Source organism: Vicia villosa, linkage group LG2 (assembly GCF_029867415.1).
Source record: "Vicia villosa cultivar HV-30 ecotype Madison, WI linkage group LG2, Vvil1.0, whole genome shotgun sequence".
Taxonomy (NCBI): domain Eukaryota; kingdom Viridiplantae; phylum Streptophyta; class Magnoliopsida; order Fabales; family Fabaceae; genus Vicia; species Vicia villosa.
In genome coordinates this window covers 195,992,546-196,009,516 of record NC_081181.1, presented here as the reverse complement: position 1 = coordinate 196,009,516, position 16,971 = coordinate 195,992,546, and the positions used below count along the sequence as shown (strand labels likewise).

At 32.9% G+C, this 16,971-nt stretch overlaps 1 protein-coding gene across 1 annotated transcript; it reads right to left on the bottom strand.

Moving 5' to 3' along the window:
- Positions 1-7,028: 7,028 nt before the first annotated feature.
- LOC131647837 (uncharacterized) lies at positions 7,029-11,183 on the bottom strand. The gene is made up of 12 exons (XM_058917660.1): positions 10,874-11,183; positions 10,597-10,661; positions 10,405-10,503; positions 9,781-9,913; positions 9,548-9,607; positions 9,360-9,419; positions 9,029-9,151; positions 8,492-8,563; positions 8,060-8,197; positions 7,774-7,929; positions 7,533-7,634; positions 7,029-7,451 (listed from the first exon to the last, which is right to left on the bottom strand). Exons 1-12 carry the CDS (start codon positions 11,096-11,098, stop codon positions 7,416-7,418), a joined length of 1,269 nt encoding a protein of 422 aa, XP_058773643.1. The 5' UTR covers positions 11,099-11,183; the 3' UTR covers positions 7,029-7,415.
- Between the last annotated feature and the right edge of the window lie 5,788 nt (positions 11,184-16,971).

Genomic DNA, 16,971 nt, shown 5'->3' with positions numbered 1-16,971 from the left:
AATTTCATTAGTTACTCTTAAGTTAGAGTTATTAATTTCCTTAAAAAATAGTGTTATTAATGTCGAAAGTGTAGGTATTTTAAGCTAAATGACATTGAAGTACTTATAAAAAAGAGGTGATAGAGTCGTACCAAAAACGACTATTTCAAAATTCAACTTTGGCTACACATAAGTAATTTTACTTGAAAAAAAGTTATTTAGATATTTATATTCTAAAACTGCAATATTCGATAAGTCCATAATAAGCATTACACAAAAAAGAAAGAAGTATGAAATTGGGGACTTTATACAACTTGGACTGGGATCATTAAATTTTATTCCACAGGAACAATTTTAATAGTTCGCATTATATAAAGTCCAACTTGCTCATTTCAAGTATTTCCTCATTCATACACTTATATTAATTTTTCACACATTCACGATTTTTATCGTTAGAGTGTTAACCTTGTAAATCTACTTCTGCTCCGCCGCACTGGAAGTTCACTCCACCACATCAAAACTCAATTCCATTTTATATTTACTAGTTTCTGGTTTAAGTTCGGAACAATGACACCATCTATAGGAGTTGATTTCTGATTTTTGCGAATTTCCACAAAGAATCATCATCTCTTCACCACGATTCCAGATCACCCATCGTTTCTCTTTCAGATTACCAGTCATTGTTGAAACAAAATCTGTTCATGCTCCTTGGATTTTGATGATAACAAAGTACTTAAAGAACAATAAGGTTTACTAACATTTGCTTAAGTGCGCAGGAACATTAAGTTGGTATTTGACTAGGTTATGACTAAGTTAAATTGATTATAAAGAAAAAGAAATTCAGATTCTATTGAAGCAGAATTTGATTTTCATATAGAATCTCAGTGCCAAAACTATCTCAGCCTCTAATATTCTAATAAGACGTCAGTGCAATGTTGACTCAACCTCTAATATTCAAATGGAGCTTCAAGCGCCTTGCTGGAAACATAGTGTAAACGTTTACTTCTCCGTACTCTGTGCAAAAGCAGATTCATCTTATCAAACTGCTAGAATTATGGAGAAAGTTAACTAGAGGTTTTAGCATAAGGCTCAAGGCATCTTGACATGATTTCTCCAGTCTACTCCAACATGCCTATGAACGCCTTACTTGAAAGACACAATGGATAAAGCATTTATTCAGAAGATGAAGATCCTCATCGTACCAACTCCAACGTCTCTCTCTCTCTTGGAAAATGCTTCTTTAGCCAAGACACTTGTTCAAGTAAGCTTTCAACATATCGTTCGTTCCCTCCATAAAAGGAGCAGAAGATTCAAAAGAAATAACAAGATAATACAACAAGAACAAGAATAGTTTCGCTCTCTTAGATTATGTACATAGTTATTGTGGCTGCACTGCACATAGTCGTTAGAGTTTCTTACACTTGCATATCTTAGAAATCTCAAAAACCGAGGTCTTTGTGTGTGTTGTATTATTTATACCTCTGATTGTATATCACGTACATCTTGTTGTAATCCTAAACATTGTGTTTAGAACTTGTAAAAGTCTCAGACTTAGTGTTTGAGCAAGAAAGTCTCTTTCTAGTTTGATTGAGCAAGGAAGTCCTGAACTGTTGGTATAGGCAAGGAAGTCTCTTTCTAGTTTGATTGAGAAAGGGAGTCCTGAACTGTTTGTTTAGGCAAGGAAGTCTCTTTCTAGTGTTATTGAGCAAGAAGTCCTAAACAGTTGGTTTAGGCAAGAAGTCTCTTTCACTATGCCATAAAAGGGCTTTTACAGCGCTTATTTTGGTCTTTTGGAGAAGAAGTTTTGTGGTTTCGTGAAAATAGAATACTGAATCTGGTTCGTTTCTATTTTTTATTTTAATTAAAAGGCCTTAGACAGCGCTTTGTAGAAAAGCGCTCTCGTACCTCCCCCCCCCCCCCCCCCCCCTTACCAGCGCTTTTAACAAAGCGCTCTCGTAACTCCCCCCCCTTTAGCAGCGCTTTCAAAAAGCGCTCTCGTACCCCCCCCCCCCTTTACCACCGCTTTTTTTCTCTTGTTTTTTAGTTTTGTTTTTAGCGCAACCTATATCAGCGCTTTTCATAAAAGCGCTTTCGTAGATGCGCTGCTAAAAGACAAATTTGGCATAGTGTTTCTTGTGAGATTGAGCATGAAGTCTTGGACTGGTGTGTCTAAGCAAATTGTAATCAGGTTCTGATTATAGTTAAAAGCTCTTGTGTGACCAGGGCACTGGACTAATCTCGTTATAGAGGAACTATGATAATTGTTGTGTGTGATTTACTTATTGCTTTTACACTTTAATTTATTCTATTGTTGCATACTCTAGCTTATAATTTGAACTTGGTCAATTCAAAAGTTGTTGTTTGAAAAGACAATAATTATCATATACACAATTTAACACCCCCCCCCCCCTCCCCCCACCCCTTGTGTATTTTTTTCACCTTTAGTCTTTTCTCCTTCGAAACACCAATCTCTTCCTCATACAAATCGACGATCCAATTCCTACCATCTTGGCAACAGTGAAGCCACTTGTTAAGCCACAAAATGTGACTTCAACGATGTGATTACTGATGCAACCATTGTTTTTATCTAGTGAGAGAGATCCCATTTCCTCCTACAGTTCAAACACCGCAAAATCTATCACCTCTGGCAGTTGATAGGGAACCTTCCAAAATCTTGCAACCTTTCAACCTTTTATACGGTCGTTTTAAGGTAAAACATTGAAGCAACCTTCGTTGCAACCTATAACTCCTAGACATGAAATATTCCATAGTCTCCGACAATTACAAGCTAGTTTAGGCACGCAAGGGACAAACGGTCTTCTAAACAATGTCTATAATATAGTGCAATAGTATAAATTGCACTTCTTCGCTAAGAGGATACTTCGCTAAAATTGAATTATTATAAACAATTAATTAAAATGTATTGAAAAAATTTAAAATCACATGTAACTTGAAAATACTTTATATTAAAGTGGCATCCACCACCTTATAATCTAATCTAATTCTAATAAAGTCCTTTTTTAAAAAAAATAATTATTATTTAAATAACTTTTTGAAATTAAAAAAAAAAATCACTTAAAACAAACCGGTCCTGTACGTATTATTAAAAATAGTATTCCTTTATTTTTTAAAAATTGGTGTTCATTTACTATATGAAATGAATAAGTATTCCTTGTAAGATCGTATAAAATTGTAGATTCTTAAATCAATAATCGTTGTATTCAAATTGTGTAACATTTAAAATGCATGTTTTGATTTGAACTCCAACAAAAGAATTATATTTTAATTTAGTGTTTAAACGTGTGTCAAACATGATTATGCCTTATAAAAAAACTAATGCATGATTAGAAGGGTGAGTCTTCTTATCTATGATTATTTTATTACTGTTTTTTTTATATAAGGATAAGATCATGCCATAATACGACAATTATATTCTTATTTTATAATTATGATTAAATCTAGATACGACAAGATAGCATTTAGCAAAGAAATATTGACATTATATCTTGTAAATGTGGAAATAAGGTGTAACAAATACAACACTATTCAACCATAAGTTAAGGTAAAGTAGCAATTTTGTGCTTTAGGATTTCAACCTTGGCAGTGTAGCAATGTTTTATTATTGAGTAAATGGGAACAAATATTGTAAATATGTTGGGTTGCTTTCTTCATTATTTTTCATGCTTCTCATTGGTAAATGCATTTGACTCATTCTTTGGCATCATTAAGAAGTCACATTTTTTCCGTTGAAAAAAAAGAGGGATGGGATGGGGCATACCGTCGGCAAGAACATGAGTATGGGGGCCACGACCTAACGTATCTTATATTGGTAGTAAAGTCAAATAACCCATGCATTCAATTCATTCTGTCCAAGTGTAAGCCAGATGATAGTGATGTAGCACCAAACTGACTATTGTACTGCACTGTCGCATTCTCACAAACGTTAACTTTGGATCGATCGAGATTGTGTGTAGTGTAACACAGTCAATGATTGCATGACCATTCGATCATCGTGCAAATGTTTAAATCTCAAATTGAGTGGTTTTAGATCTATAGATTGAATTATCACCAAGTCATTGATCACGTAAATGCATGTAGCCACTATGCATGAGGTCAACTATTGTCGTGTGAATTCAATTTTGTTGAAATTTAATGTGAATATATGTGTGTGTGGTTTTTTTTTTTCTAATATGTGAATATATTTATGACTTAACTGGCCATATGTGAATATATCTATGACTTAACTGACCAGTTAGATATTTATAGTATTGGCTTATTTCTAGAGAGACCGATTCATTTGTCAATTCTTACGGTCACATGCAGTCGAGTTTTGACCAAATATTTATAATAGTGAATGAATTAGCGTTTTAAGAAGGATATATGATCAATCTGCTTAGGAAATGTCTTAGTATGTCACTCCTACATAGTTAGGGAATGTGAAGATCTTGTATGTTTATCATGTGCCATCACCTTACTTTTGTATCGTGCTTTCTACCCAATTTGCAAGTTAAGAATCTTATAGTTCGACCCGTTTTTTATTTATTGGGCTTAGATTATGACATAAAATTCCACAACTACTCAAGCACAAGGCTTATGAAAGACGAAGTGGTTAATGTGATGTCTACGACCCGAGTCCATCGGGCACGAGGCCTGCAAATGGAAAAGTGGTTAAGGGTGAAGACATGATAATCCACAGTTCCTTTGTCAGATATAAGACGTGCAAAGGGTGAAGTGGTTGAAAAATAAGGAAAAATGTTTAATAATACCTTGCCTTAGAGGCATGTATATACATAACTCATTTAACCTGGCTGAATTGTGCAGGATATCATGGTTTAATCACATAGCAGTGCGTATGACCATGATTTATTTGGGATATTGGTTAATGACTCACCATCGAAATTGTAGCATGATGTGGTTTAAGATAAAAATCTCAAATACACCTAACTTGACCTCACTCCATTGAACAAAATGGTGGAAAACTCACCCTTGAATATGTAGCGTGTTGAGTTCGTCTTTATGACTCGGTACGTGTATCACTTCACCTATGCTTATTTTAAGTCATGAACGGTTCATGTTTGTATTTGTCAATCTATATGAATGAATTGTGATTTGTTTTACTTTATCTACATCTAATTATTAGTATGATGATTAAAAAGTATTCCACGACCTAAGATTAGCTTAATAGGTTCAATATGAGCCCTGAATACTGATTTGATCCCGACTATTATTCTAATGATCATATTGTATCATTTTTTCCTTCTTGAAATTTGATGAGTCATTTAATTTATTTTAAGCGAGATAACATAATGATCATATCTTGTTATTTTTCTCTTCTTGGCATTTTGATGAGTCATTTAACTTGTTTTAAACAAGCTAACATATTTATTCGATGACACTATTTAAGCTCGACGAGTTGATCTAGATGATCAATCTCATGAGCCAAAATGATCAACTATCTCGTTATTCTAACGGCTATATTGTCATTCATACTAAAAAATTAAGTGAGTTTATCTTGTTCTCACTGTTGAAAATAAATAAGTTTGCATTAAAGGTTACGTGACTTTATCATGTCCCTCGTATTGGAGTATGAAGGGTTATTTATGACGAAGGCAAAGATTAAATGATTGATATAGCTTGCTAATCAACTTCATTGTTAATGTCTTTCCTATGGGAGTTTGGACGACTTTGAAAAACGACATTTGTGTTTTATTGATTTATCGTTAGTGAAATGAGTGCATATGACATTAAAGTGAGGTTTCCCATATAGTGCTTAATATGAAAAACCCTTCATAGAATACAATGATACCCTGTAAGGTGCAAAGATATCCCTTTTGACGAAACAATACCTCGTAGGGACGCAACGATATCCTGTAAGGCGCAATGATACCTATAAGACACAATAATTTTGTACAACCTCTGTTTGATTCCTAGTCATGTTGAGAGGAGTTTAGTTAAATCTTAATACTCATAAAGCTTATGACTGTAGGTGCTTAGGATGTTAACTCATCTAAACACTGTTATATGGCTATATATCTTAGAATCATAATAATGATTTATAACAACCTATACATATGCAACAATATATGAACAACGACCAATCCTAAATCAATTACATTAATCATTCAACGCCACCATTTTCTATGATGAATATTGAGTCGAGAGAACTATTTACCCTCTAAATCATAAGCTAAATATATAAAATGCAAAACTAATTACAAACATGAATCATTCGCGCCACAATTTTTTTTTTTGGTTTGAGGAGTTTCAAATAATGTAGAAGTACTGTTTAAATTAAAGGAAAATTTAATCGAATTGTGATAAGACCTGCGATACTGCACGGGATAGAATATTTGCACTTGAGAATCAACACGAGAATAAAATAAGTGTGACAGAGATGAAGATGTTGCGTTGGATGTGCAATAAAACTAGAAAGGATAGAATTAGAAATAAAGATATTAGAGAGTGTTAGGTATCACCTATAACAGAGAAGATGATAGAAAGTAAATTTAGGTGTTTAAGCATGTAGAGAGAAGACCTGTGGATTTTGTAGTAGATTTTGTAGTAAGGAGAATAGATTAGATGGAGAGAAATCAAACTAGAAGAAGATGAAGACTGAGAAAAACTATAAGAGAAGTTATTGAGAAAGATCTTGAGTTTAAAATTTTGGATAAAAGCATGATTTTAAATAGAACATTATAACGAAAGTTGATCCATGTAACCGACTCTAATTAGTGGGACAAGGTTCGGTTGTTATTGTTGTTGCATATGAAAAAGACTTGGCTAAACATATAGGAAACATTTTTTTTTTCTCAGAATAAGACTTGGTCCTCCTCACCAATGAACAAGAACAGTATGCAGTAAAATATCTGCAACACAAGATTAAATAGGTTTGAAGAAACAGAAATAAATATTTAGTCAAATAAACAAGTTTAGCTACTTTTAGAAATTCTCTCTCATACACATATACACGTCCTTATGTCTTCAGATAAAATCAAATGAACAGTGAATAAGCACTCCCAAGCATACATTCATAAACTATTCTGCAAAAATTATTGAAATAATCTGAAAACTTTATAATACTAGAAGTTATTTTTGCAAGTATATCAAAACACTAGCATAAATACTTATATCATTACATAAAACAAAAATTAAAACAATCTGAAAATGAATAATCTAAATATAACATCTTATGACATGTGTAACATAAGCTTAGGCTCTGGTACATGCAGGTTATTGCTGTTTGTTGCCTGTTCATCTAGACTTAACAGAAACTTCTCCTTTTCATAAATTGTATTTCTTGTGTCTCCAACAATTGTTTCCTCAGCAAAATAATGACCATGGCAGACAGGCGCAACATGTGTGCTTGACGCTGAGTGCTACGTATACAAAATTATGGATACAAACATGTTCTGGCAAATAAAAGTGATTCCGCCGTGTCAAAAAAAGAAGAACCACTTCCGTTGTCGATGATTCTGCGAGAGTAACATGTATGTTATGGAAGTCACATCATCACTATATAATATATACATTGAGTCAGAGAGAGTGAGAGAGACCTTTTCTTGCTTTTTTGGTTTTAATAAAATAGGCTCAGAAAGAACTTCATTGTCTATGTTCTGAATGTATGGCTGCACCTTTTCTTCCAACAGCTCATTCACCTGAAGTTCAAATCAAACATCAGTTGGCACTCGGCACAAAAAGATACAAAACTCGCATGGAAGAAAAAGCACAAGTTATGCTAACTACTTTAGCACGAGCAAACAAACAAGAGATGAAACGAGAAAACAAATCACGAACCTTTTCTTGACGCCATTTAGTTTCCCACTGTACATTCAATATGTTTTCAGAGATTTCTCTTTGAGCTTTGAGAAGAACAGTCATTTCCTGGAATTTTTCTGGATCTTTGAGCTCCTCTTCACCCCAAGATGATGAACTCAATGGAAGGTCAAGCTCCTGTTAATTCTCTTTGGTTAGTTACATCCTTGTTTCAGAGCAGTGACTACAACTTACATTACTTTTAAAAAACAAATTCAATGGATATACATGTACAGGCACAGATAAAATGAAGATAGTGAATACATACACCCCAATTCGATGGTCTTGGTGGAGGATCAAGCTTCATAACCTCTTCCTCCAGCGCCTTCTTAGCCTTATAGTATGGGACATTTTTAACTATGACAGGATCCTCCCTTGCTCGGTCAGGATCTATAGATATCAAGGCCTGTGATAAGATTATAAAATATAAATTAAAAGAAAAGCAAAATTGAGCAAGAGGGAAGACAAAATTTGAGAGACTATAATTTCAAATATATGAATAACACAATATATCAATCAACCTAATTAAAAAATCACCTTGATTATCACAAATTGTAAAAGATAATCCATTTTTCATTTATCAACCAGATGAATATCAAATGTTGCATAGCTACATTTACGCAGCTTGCGTCCAAGGCCAAGAGCATGGCCAGCCCCGACTACAAGCAACGATATTTAGCGTGCAGTATAAGAAACTTACATCCTGCAGAAACTCCCATCCGGGTTTCCTCTTGGCCACCTCATCTCGTAGTTGATCATACCGCCTGGATTCCTGAACTCGTTCATAAAAGAAAGACAAAATAGTCAATTTATGAAGGTAATATAAAAACAGCTTCGAATTGATGATTTGATTGAATGCTATAAATGTAATTGAACGAAAGCATAAAGTGATAAAACCCTAGAAGCTAATAGGCCAGCACCATCAATCTTTGTTTTTGTTTTAAAGAGCCTAGCGGCAAACTCACGCAGACTAAGTGTGAAGATATAGGGAATTATGGGTTTGAACCCGCATCTAATTTTGTTCTTTGGTGTTTCTCTATTTCAGAACACATTTTCAAGTCAACTTCCCTCCAGATAATTATGTACTAGCATTGATAGGTCAAAAAGGATTAATTTGAACAAGCAAAGAGGACATACGAATGGAAAAATACAAAAATATCGAAACCAATAACATGAAAAATTAATACAATAATAGTTGAGTGGGAACTGAAAATAGGAAGGACTGTGAACCAACAACCTGATACTCTGACCCTATTGCCTGCTTTGCGTTATCGCCATAGGTAAATCCATACATAATCTGTGGAAAAGTAATCAACCAAAATGCAGCAATACCGGGATCTTTCATGCTGTGCCTTATGTGCTGAAAATATTAAAAACATAAGAAAGTATTAAGAATACAGTGTCAAATAAGAGTGAGAATCTCAAGTTAAATTCATTCTAATTTCTGTCCCCCCGTGATACTAGTTTGCTTAACTGGTGCTACCTGTGTCCCTAAATATATGACTCTCTCGTGTTTTTACCTTGTCCCTTTAAAAGATCCTTCCAAATTTTAAATGACGACTTATTACCTCATACGGATACTCCATCTTTTCCAAAACATTTAAAGCTTGCCATGGGGGCTCCATAATCTGAACAAAGAAAGGACACATAACAATGGTAAGAATGGATGATAATTACGGTTCAAATATGAATTGGTAAAAATAAACAATTTAGGAAGAAAAAATATAGGTATCAAGGAATTAAATAAACAACTCACACCATCTGCTGAAATTCTAAGCGGCAATTTGTTTTTGCATTCAGGACAGCCCATTACACCCTGTGCATTATCAATAAATTCTTAAAACCAAAAAACACAACAGCACTGGCATGCAAAACTATTGGACCAAGCATGTTGAGTGTTGACAGTTATTATCTATTCCGGATTCTATCCATGAAAACAACCATGTATGGTGGAATGTTCTACGCTCGGCGATGGAATTTAGTTCATACCGTTGCATCGCAGATTGGACAGTCTTTAGATGGTAATGGTATCTGAGGATCCAATGAGGCTGGTATATGCACTAACTCAGCCCGGTTGTTGAAAATGGCATCTGCAACAGACTCAGCAGTCGCTCTCTCTCCGCTAAAAGTGAATGAATCAAAGAAGGAAGCTAAGGTATAGATTAGCTGGAAGAGAGAATCCAGTGAAATTATAATAAAAAATAAGTTATTAGGAATCAAAATGAAGGGAATTACTAACAGAAAAACAATTTACTACACTATCTTACACCGAAATTGATATAAACCAGATAGATTATTTCTTATTTAATTAACAGCAGACATTTCTCTGCATTTCCAAAAAATTAGTTCAATGTAACTTTGATGCAACTTCTATGCATACAACGTTGATTACTTTTAGATTGAACTAATTAGACAGGTACCCAAAATGCACAAATGACCACAAAAAACAAAGATTGTAGAGTATTCTAATACAGCTAAAATCTCAATTTATGAGATTAAAATCAATTGTTTTACACATTTGTAACATCATTATTAAAAATTTCAACAATAACACCAAATAAAGCACAAACTACATTGTAAACTCTAACTTTATCCACATGGAATGCAACTCACCTCTTCAAGGTGCAATTCTTCACTTGATAGTGCACCCTTCCACTTCCACGACACATGGTACACCGCAAGGCCTGCCATCCGTTACACGTCCCACAGTTCCTGAACTCAATTACACATTTAGTTAAATTTCAATAACCCCAAAGCTAACCAACAACACTACACCAATCAAAGATTAGATGCATCATACATTACCTTGGACATATCACCTTCTTTCCCAAATTTATCGCAATGTCATAAGTCCCCAATGTAGCAACAGCCTACAAACAAACCATGTAGCACTACTCATCAACAACTAAAGATGAAAACAAAAAACATAATTTCCACTAAAACCCACAAACCCAACAAAATAACATAATTAACCTAAAAAAATACAAAATTGTTGAGAAATAATTGAGAATGACCCAGATAAGAGAAATGCAAAAAAATTGAATTTTGAGATTAAAAGTTTAAAAGGGTATAGGAAACTAACGAAGACAGAAGCGGCGGATAGTTTAGAAGCGAGCTCAGGGACACCAAAGCCACGAGGTGCAGAACCAGCAATGTCGAATGCGAGAGTTAACGGAGTAAAGAGAATCTTAAAGGGGAAACCAAAAATGTCACTAACGGTTTCGCCATAAGCGTTGTTGAACTGCTTGTAGCGATCCCCGAAGTAGTTCTTGACGAATTGGCGGAAACCAACACGGGGTTTGGGCATGGCGTGGCGCCAAGAGAGGGAGAGTTAAGGAAAAGGAGTGGATAGAGTTGTTGGTTGTTGAAGAAGAGGGAAGGGAGTGTAATAAGTTTCAATATTTTATTTCATCAAAAAAAAATTTCAAAATTTACTCAAAAAATGGTTTATGGTTGAAAATTATATTATTATCTTGAGTTAAAAATATAGAAAATTTCTCAATCAACTCCAACGAATCTCTTCACTATGTTTAAGGGGTTCTGTAGATGCATTTATGAAAAAAAAACTTTTTTTATATATATATAATGAGAACTTTAGTTATTATAAGAACATAGAACTTTTAATAATAACAGTACGATTTAAAATCAATGCTCAGATTTGCTTTAATGTGATAGGTATTTAAATCAGAATCTATCTATTAATTACTGTCTCATAAAATTTAAGTAAAATTTGAGACATTGATTTTAAATCATACGGCTATTATTAAAAGTTTTCAGTTATCATAATAACTAAAGTTCTCATTTGATACGTTTCCTATATATATATATATATATATATATATATATATATATATATATATATATATATATATATATATATATATATATATATATATATATATATATATATATATATATATATATATATTCACACAAACATTTGGTTATGTTTGGTAAAATTAGCGGTTAGGTGATAAGCTAATTTATAACTTATAGCTTATGACTGATGGCGGATAGTTTATAGCTTATAACTAATGGCTGATGACTGATAGCTGATAAGCTAATTAAAGTGTTTGATAAAATTAGCAATTTAACTAGCTGATAAATGTAAAATGACATAAAAAATATTTCTTATTTAATAATTAAATGCACATTTAAAATAATTAAAATTTATAAGGGTATAAATGGAAAAAATATGATAAGTTATATGCTATAAGCTATAAGCTAAAACGCTATTTAAAATAGCGTATGAAAAATAAACTATAAGCTAGTCAAATAAGCTATAAGCTCGAGATAAAAAGACTGTTACCAAACAAGTCTTTTAGTATCATACGAGCTAAGCTATAAGCTCGAAATATGACTTGCCAAACAGAGCCTTATATACATCCAAAGAGTTAGACCACGAGTTACACTCGCTCATAACTTCATTTCGAATAAATATTTTTTTAAAATCAACCGTTGGATTGAAACCTACTATCATATATATCATACCTATAAAATTTGAGATTAATTTATAATGATTTCCTATGTCAATGAATTACATCAAAATTAACGTTATATGAAAGTTCAATTTGACGTTAATCTTTGGATATTTTGATGGTATAGTAAAATATTATAGATTAATCTCAAACTTTATAGGTATGATCAATATGATATTATGTTTCAACCCAACGATTGATTTTAAAAAATATTTATTCAAAATGAAGTTATGAACGAGCGTAACTCGTGGTGTAATTCTTCGGGTGTAATTTGATCCCTCCTATATATTCTCTCTCTCTCTCACTATATATATATATATATATATATATATATATATATATATATATATATATATATATATATATATATATATATATATATATATATATGACTCTGTTTGGCAAGTCATATTTCAAGACAAATGTTGTGACATCTGCTCCTGATACATAATAATAGCACCTACCTCTAACTTATGCAAAAAAATAAATCATAAAATGCCAACTAACACAAATCACACGTTAAGACCAATGTCTCAACACAAACCATAATGTTAGAACATACGTCTTGAAATCATTTGTGAACACATATTTACAACACAAAAAAGTATGCAAAATCCAATTGCATAATGGTAAATAACACAATCAGTTGTTAATCAAGTTCAGTGCAACAACACCTAATTTGGGAGCTAACAAGTCAAGAAGGAAATTCACTATCAATAGTATCAATTCGAAGCTAAACAATCTCAGTTTACAACTTCTCAGTTAATCACTATCCAATGCAACTTCTACCTAGAAATCGACATCTCACTCCCAATCACCTTAGTGATAAACAAACAGTCTCAATCTTAGTTACTATTTCAAAACAAGTCACAATCCTAGTGACAAAATTAATCATTAACTAGTGATAAAAGAATATTACACTTCCAAAAAAATACTTAGTTTTGCTTCAAGGCTTCAACTAAGAATAATACCTGATCTTTCTTAAAAGTTTCAACCAAGAACAATACTCAAATCTATGCTTAAAAACTTAAAGAGTGAGAACAATAACTTGACAAGCAGTCAAGTAACAACCAGTCTAACACATTGTATCAAAAGATACGTTGGTGACTTAAAACACAAGAGACTCTCAAAACCTAAGACTTCTAACATTCCCTTAATTTTACAATTGTGAAAGACTCGATTACATTAGGTTTAGGATTCTCTTTAAATAGTCTTTAGTAGTCCATGGGCTTCGAAACCTTTATCCAAATCTTATTTGATCCACAAGCTGAGAGCTGCAACAAATCTGCGGAGAAATCTCTTTGAATCTTGGAACAAATCTTCAAGTTTCCTAAATTGTCTCAATCATCAAATTTTTGAAACCTTAATTTTGTTGCAGATTTGATTCACTTGTTCCAAATTAAATCTTCTTGACCTACGCAAATAACTGTAATATATCCAAAAGAAAAATTACATAATCAAATCAAATCTTTCAAGATTTAAAACAACTTGACTTGATGTTCTGGTTCAGCATGTCGCAACATCTGTCAGAAAATATGTCTTCTATGCAACCTTCACATATTGTTGTATCAGTTTTGATCAAGATTTTATGACATCTTGCTCAGCATCTGTCATGAACCATGTTTTAGCAAAATTGTTGTCAATCCTAAAATCATGGTACTAACAATCTCCCTCTATGGAAAATTTTGGCTAAAACAACCAAATCACAATTAACTATGGAGATAGGAATAAAACCACAAATAATAACAAAAACTTCATGAAAACATATAAACTTTGTAAATTCTATAATCATATAATTACATCATCATTTTTAATATAGGCTTAATTGCAACTTTGGTCCCCCTATTTTATCTTTTTTTCGATTTTGGTCCCCCTATTTTTAAAACCACGATTTTGGTCCCCCTTTTGAGTTTTATGTTGAAAAAGGGACAACAATAGGGACTAATTTTGCAGAAAAAAACAAAATAGGGGGACGAAAATTATACAAAAAACTTAAAAAGGGGACTAAAATAGTGGTTTTTAAAATAGAGGGATCAAAATCAAGAAAAAGACAAAATAGGGGGACTAAAGTTGCAATTAAGCCTTTAATATATTAACACAACTAAATAGCTTGTACAATTAGATAATTTCTTTAACACAACTCAATAGCTTGTACAATCAGACAAAAACATATATCAGGGTTACATGTTGTTTCAGATCTATTCAAGAATACTCCCCCGGTCTCATAACACCAATTCTTGTCACTGAAAACCAATTCTCCTCATAAAATGGAAGAACAAACTTTTCACGAAGCACAAGAAAACCAACCTGAACTCAGACTTGACCTATCCAAGTTCAACACATTATAAAATCATGTAGCGGAAGCAACAAACATTACCCAGAGCATAGTAGCAAAGGTTATCCCTAAACCTCAACATTCAGGATGTTAGAACATCTCGTAGAATATCCTACACCCACCAGCAGAAGCAAAGTAGCAGTTGCACCAACAATAACAACAATCAGCACTAACTCCCCCTAAATAGTTGCATACAGCAGGCAACTAAACTTGACTCCTATAATTAACTAATTAACATGTGAAGACATATGACATAAAACACTCTTTACTCCTTAAAAAAATAAAAACAATACTAATCCTAATGATGACAAATAGCACATTATACTCCCCTTTTTTAGCCAAAAATTGACAAAAATAGAGTGAGTGTACAAAGACACTAGAAAAAAACAGACAAGAATCAACTTTTATTTTGTATTTTTTTATTTTGAGAGAAAAAAAAAACAATCCTTCCACCTGACTCCTTGAGGTTTATCCAATCTTCATCAGCATCTGAGTTAAAGTCCTGAACATGATTTTCTCTTGAAGGACTTCATCTTTGACACAAATTTCTTCCCTGTTACTAATATTCCAGTAGATGTTCCAACATTGGACTCTGTCTTCACTACTATAACTACTCTTAAACTAATGGTTCGAGTTTGAGGTGGTCTGGATAAAAAAAATTAAAGTGCATAATTAGAGTTCAAAATTTTGGACTTGACATTACTAAATTAATTAATCAAAATAAAGAAACATATTACGTTTTACGATTTTACTAAAACCTAAACCTAGAAAAAATAGCATTTCACGATTATACTAAATCATAAACCCATTAAACAACATTTCACATACCTTACACAAAATTTCACATCTTCTTTGCTTTTCCATGATTGGGGAATGTTATTCATATTACTATTATTGACCTTCGTGTTTCCTTCAATGGTGTACTTCGTAAACTATGGACGCGAGAAATAGTGTAATGAGGGAGACAAGGTGGTAAATGGTGGATTTTGTAAATTATGGTTGAACTTTGTTATTTGGGTGGTGAACAACGGAGAAAGAAGGGAGACACGATGATTAGAAGTTGAGATTAAGGTTCATGGAAATCGGGGGAAACAAGAGTGATAGTGTAAGATTTTTTTTTAAATTGATAAAATCATTTTTAATATGAAAGGTCTATTAAAAATTTATTTCAAAAATAAATTGAAATTTAATATTTTCCATGTTTTTATCTAATGACGTGATGCCACATACTCTAAACCACAAATACATAGGGATGTCAACAGGTCGGGTGCAGGTTTCAAACTACCCAAACCCGCACCCGAAATTGGCACCCGAACCCAAAAGCCGTTCGGAAAGCAAAATTACACCCACGCCCACACCCGTTGGGTTCGAGTTTTTACACCCAAACCCATAACAAAATACATAAAATACATTTTTCATACAATTTTTCAAAAAATAAATAATTTATATATATATATATATATATATATATATATATATATATATATATATATATATATATATATATATAAGCGGGTGTGATTTCGGGTGTGGATTTCACACTACCCAAACCGGCACCCGAACTCATTCAACTCGAATTTTCACTCGTTGACTCGGGTTCGGGTGGGCCCCGCGGGTAGAGCTGTCAATATGTGCTACCCGACCCTTAACGGGCTGGTCCTAGCGGACCCTGGGCTTTTCAGGGCTGGGCTAAAAAGGCACTGTATAATATGGGCTCGAAATTTACTACCCGAGCTCGGCCCTAGATGGGCTTCGGGCTACCCGACCCTAAACGAGTTTTTTTATTTTAAAAAAATTAAAATAAAAACTCCATAATATTTATTATAAATAAAATTAAAAATTATATTATTTCAAACATAATACATTTTTAAGTACTATATTTTCTCTTATAAATACTATAATGTGTTTCTAAATACAATATATATCTAAATTGTATAAAATAATACTGTAATATTTATTATAAGAGAAAAACAAATATAATATGATGAAAAATGTTAATTATATTAATGTATAACCATTAAAAGAGAAAGATTGAATAAAATAGAGATAAAATTTAGTGAAGTGAGAAAAATCAATATGCTATTTTGGAGTAAGATAATATAAATATTAATATATTTTTTTAAAATTTTTAATTATGCGGGCCTGATTGACTACCCACGGTCCATATGGGTTAGCCCTAATGGGTAGCGGGCTTTTCAGGACTGGGCTAAAAAGGCCCTAAAAAATATGGACTCTAATTTTAAGGTCAAAGCCTTATGATTTTTTGGGTCTAGCGGACCGGCCCATATGAACTAACCCATTTTGACAGCTCTACCCGCGGATTTGGCTCCGCTTGCCATCCCTACAAATACCCTACAAATACGAAGA

Coding starts and splice junctions, on each gene's coding strand:
- LOC131647837 (XM_058917660.1), bottom strand. CDS start 11,098: ATGCCCAAACCCCGTGTTGGTTTCCGCCAATTCGTCAAGAACTACTTC. Junction 10,504..10,596: donor AAGAAGGTGATATGTCCAAG/GTAATGTATGAT, acceptor AATTGAGTTCAG/GAACTGTGGGACGTGTAACG. Junction 9,152..9,359: donor AGATGGAGTATCCGTATGAG/GTAATAAGTCGT, acceptor TAATATTTTCAG/CACATAAGGCACAGCATGAA.